The sequence below is a fragment of the Bos javanicus genome, chromosome X (genome assembly GCF_032452875.1).
Source record: "Bos javanicus breed banteng chromosome X, ARS-OSU_banteng_1.0, whole genome shotgun sequence".
Lineage (NCBI taxonomy): Eukaryota > Metazoa > Chordata > Mammalia > Artiodactyla > Bovidae > Bos > Bos javanicus.
In genome coordinates, this window is record NC_083897.1 from 666731 (window position 1) to 670366 (window position 3636).

The 3636-nt window shown below is 38.5% G+C and overlaps 1 protein-coding gene across 2 annotated transcripts; it reads right to left on the reverse strand.

The window, feature by feature from the left end:
- Window positions 1-1058: 1058 nt before the first annotated feature.
- CT83 (cancer/testis antigen 83) lies at window positions 1059-3305 on the reverse strand. Of its 2 annotated transcripts, none has more exons than XM_061409134.1 (2): window positions 2490-3305; window positions 1059-1568 (listed from the first exon to the last, which is right to left on the reverse strand). In XM_061409134.1, the coding sequence occupies exons 1-2, from the start codon at window positions 2508-2510 to the stop codon at window positions 1281-1283; spliced, it is 309 nt and encodes a 102-aa protein (XP_061265118.1). In that variant the 5' UTR covers window positions 2511-3305; the 3' UTR covers window positions 1059-1280. The 2 variants fall into 2 exon arrangements, with proteins under 2 accessions (XP_061265118.1, XP_061265117.1); XM_061409133.1 differs by having other exon boundaries at window positions 1064-1568; window positions 2436-2875.
- Window positions 3306-3636: the final 331 nt, after the last annotated feature.

The window sequence follows — 3636 nt, forward strand, 5'->3', positions numbered from 1 at the left end:
CACATTTTAAATTCCTTTTCCTTTTGATTGAAGATTAAATGAGTAAGGGATTAAGGTTTTCCTTTAATTTATACTGGTAACTTATTTTGGGGGCAGGGGGCATGAAGTTAGGTAGATAGGTAGGCCTGTAATTAAAGAATCTCAGTGAATTATGTATATATATATATGATGAACTTGTGTTAGATATTTTGAGGATTTTCTTTGAGGCTTCCCTGGTAGTTCAGATGGTAAAGCATCTGCCTGCAATGCAGGAGAACTGGGTTCAATCCCTGGGTCAAGAAGATCCCCTGGAGAAGGGAATGGCTACACACTCCAGTATTCTTGCCTGGAGAATTCCATGGACAGAGGAGCCTGGCGGGCTATGGTCCACTGGGTTGCAAAGAGTCGGACACAACTAAGCAACTAACACACATAAGATGAACTTATGTTAGATATTCTGAGGGTTTTCTTTGAGGGTAGGTCAAATGCTGTTAGTGAATGTCAACAGATTACTAGATTTTATAAAATATTTAAAATAGATTGCTAAATACAGCATATAAATACTTTAATGTTAAACCATATTATATTATATACATTCTACCATTATATTTTGGTGCTATTTGAGGTATGGGTTTTTCCCAAATAAAAAAAATGCATATAATTTTCTACAGGTGACTTGCAATTCAGGGAAGATTTAGGCACACTTCTAATGAAATATCTAATTAGTAGCAGAGGTGCTGCTGGAAAAGTAGTCTACTTCAATAGCTGACTATGAAGAGTAGTTAAGAGTTTCTGTGACTATCTTTACAAGTATGTAAAGCACAGATCTTAACAGAGTTCCTGGCACATTTTAGGGTGCTCAATGATAGCTCTTAGTATTATTACACAGATTCAATAGTGTTAGACTATTCTGCATAATGGAAAAAAGTTCCATCAAATCTCATTTACTTTAATGCAAACTTGGAGACATTTACAGTACTGTATTGTAAACCACTAGAAAAAAAAAAAAAAAACTTTCACAATTCAAGTTAAAATCACTATATCTCAACTATATTCTTTTTACTGTAACTAATAAAAAGAAAACAACTCAAACTGTTTCTGTCTCTATTGTGCTTTCATTTCTTCTCCAGTAAAATATGTTAGCAACATAATCAACTCTCTAAATGTAAGCAAACTGACAGTGTCTGGATTCTGTATCTGACTTGGCACCCCTCCCCTTTTAAATAATAATTCATTTGGTATAAACACATATAATCAAATGAATCCACTCAAAGTCCCTTTAATGATTGCCTCAATTGTTATTACACTTCTGTAGGCTTGTCAGTGGATTTCCGGTTAACTAATGCACCATTTAAACCCTTAGTAACTAGGAATTGTTCCAGTTCAGCCAGCTTGTAGTCCACGATCCTGAGGTTTACCAATATTCGCCTCTGCATGGCTATTGAGTGTGGGAAATTAATTAAGATATCCCGAGAGAGACTGTTGACCAAAAGACTCTTATCAGTATTGCTCTTAGTTGACTGAGTAGAAGAGGATGATCTTACTAGTGCAAGAGAAGTTGAATTTGATGACATTTCACCAGTGTTTCTCTGTAAGGGAAGGAAATTAAACATATGTAGTTTATTGACTTTAGCAATGTCCAAATACCACCAAATAACAACATTCTTAGTCTTGGTTTACCAAAATGAACTGATTGACCTCCCCCAAGATTAAAAATCTGTTGATTCATTTTGATATTTGGCAAAGCTAATACAATTATGTAAAGTTTAAAAATAAAATAAAATTTAAAAAAAAGACAAAAAAAAATCTGTTGAATGAATACTTTAATTTGGAAATATGTCTTTCCCAAAGAGTGAGAGAAAAAAAAAAATGAAAAGTAGCCTTCTGATACCAAAATGCCATAGCCTTGGCTTACATTTCTTGGGCATTCCAGTAGGTCTTACACTTGGACCCTGTTTCATTCTTATCTAAAAGCACTTCACTTAGAACTTTAAACATCACCAGGAAACCCACATTTTGACCTTAGTTATCTGTGATGCCCCCTCCCCCACCCAAAGCTGTCATAAAGATGACTGAAAATGAAAATACAAGGGAGGAAGAGGCAAACAGAATTACATGGGGGTAGTAAAAGCCAGAGAGGAAGAGAGTAGGTACACTTTCTTAAAATGGGAGGGGGCAGATGGACACTTTCTGCTGTACTTTTCAAGTGGATGAAAAACTGACCCCATCACCTAGTGACTTGGGGCTTTTCACAACACAGTACAGCTGTGGAACTACTGGTCAACATGGGAGAAGTGTGAGGTAGAGTCAACATCTGAGCCCTTTCAAAGGAGAAAGGAATGGGGTGACCCCTGCCTTACTCTTACTTTACTATCTACTCTCTTAAACACACCTCCCTCCCCAAGCCATGTATTTGTCGAGCTTCATCTAATTCCAACTGCTCTTACACACTTTACCTGAAACCAGGTTTTCCAGAAGACAAACATGAAGGCAAACAGAATGCTGCTCACTAGTAGGAACAGGAAGCTCATGGCGCCTCTTCAAATCTCTTCCCTCTTCTCGGGCACTGAGGCACACAGCTGGCAGTTGGGAAGCGGGGGGCCACTAGCCGCCCGGGAAGCCACGGGCCAGGACGCTCAGCGTCCCTCACTGCCTGGTGCAAGTGGGATACCAGGCAGCGTCCAGCCTTATATACCGGAGAGCGTGTGACCTCACAATTGAGCACGCACAGGGGGCGGTACGTCACAATCTGATGACGTAACACCAGCTTGAGGGGAAACCAGGCAGCACATACCGCACACCTGATTACAGTTAGGATAGTTAGAGATGGTGGGAGAGTCTGGGATTTGGGGGAAGCTGAACCACAACAGAAGTAAACACCAAATTGACTGGTTAAATGGTAGATTTTAGAAGTGCTCCCCACCCCCCTTTTTCTGTTAAGAATTTTTCTTTGCTGCAACCACTTCATTATTCATTTCAAAAACAAGTTCAAAAGCAAGGTAGAAATACACTGTAAAAGTAGTTACCTACATATTGTGAGTCGTGGCCAAATACCTCCTTACCACCTCTGCTGCTATTTTAGGATTCACTCCAACTATATTCACATCAGGATAATGTACGTTTGTGCCACTGTACAGTTTAAAAAGTAATTCCAGGGCCATTTCTCCATATAGTTCTCACAATAATTTTGTGCTATAGGTATCTTTAATGGTGTGTCTACTTCAGGAAATGCAGAAACAGATTCAGGTGTTAAGTAAACTCATTTGAAACTAGTAGCAAAAGCACAGCTTGAATCCACAGAGTTTGAGTTCTGAGATAAACTCCCATTCCCTCATCCTCATCCCCATCCTCAGGACTTCTACCTACACTTGTGAGCCACAAATATTTACTATTCTTCACCCAAGGAATGGAACAGTATATTTGGATTAGTTAATGAGAAGGGACAGATACAGAAATCATTGTACAAGTTAGAAGTGTTCAAGAAATTCAGGTAAATGTACAAGATGACACTGAACTAAAAGTCAGTACTAAAGCAATAGCCAGTATAATCTCAAGATAAGTGTCAAACTGTAACCCACTAACTCTGCTTGGGAAATAACTCACATCTTCATAAAGATAGGAAGGAGAGGAATTACATTTATGCATTTTTATATCAAA

Coding starts and splice junctions, on each gene's coding strand:
- CT83 (XM_061409133.1), bottom strand. CDS start 2,510: ATGAGCTTCCTGTTCCTACTAGTGAGCAGCATTCTGTTTGCCTTCATG. Junction 1,569..2,435: donor TCTGGAAAACCTGGTTTCAG/GTAAAGTGTGTA, acceptor CTTCCCTTACAG/AGAAACACTGGTGAAATGTC.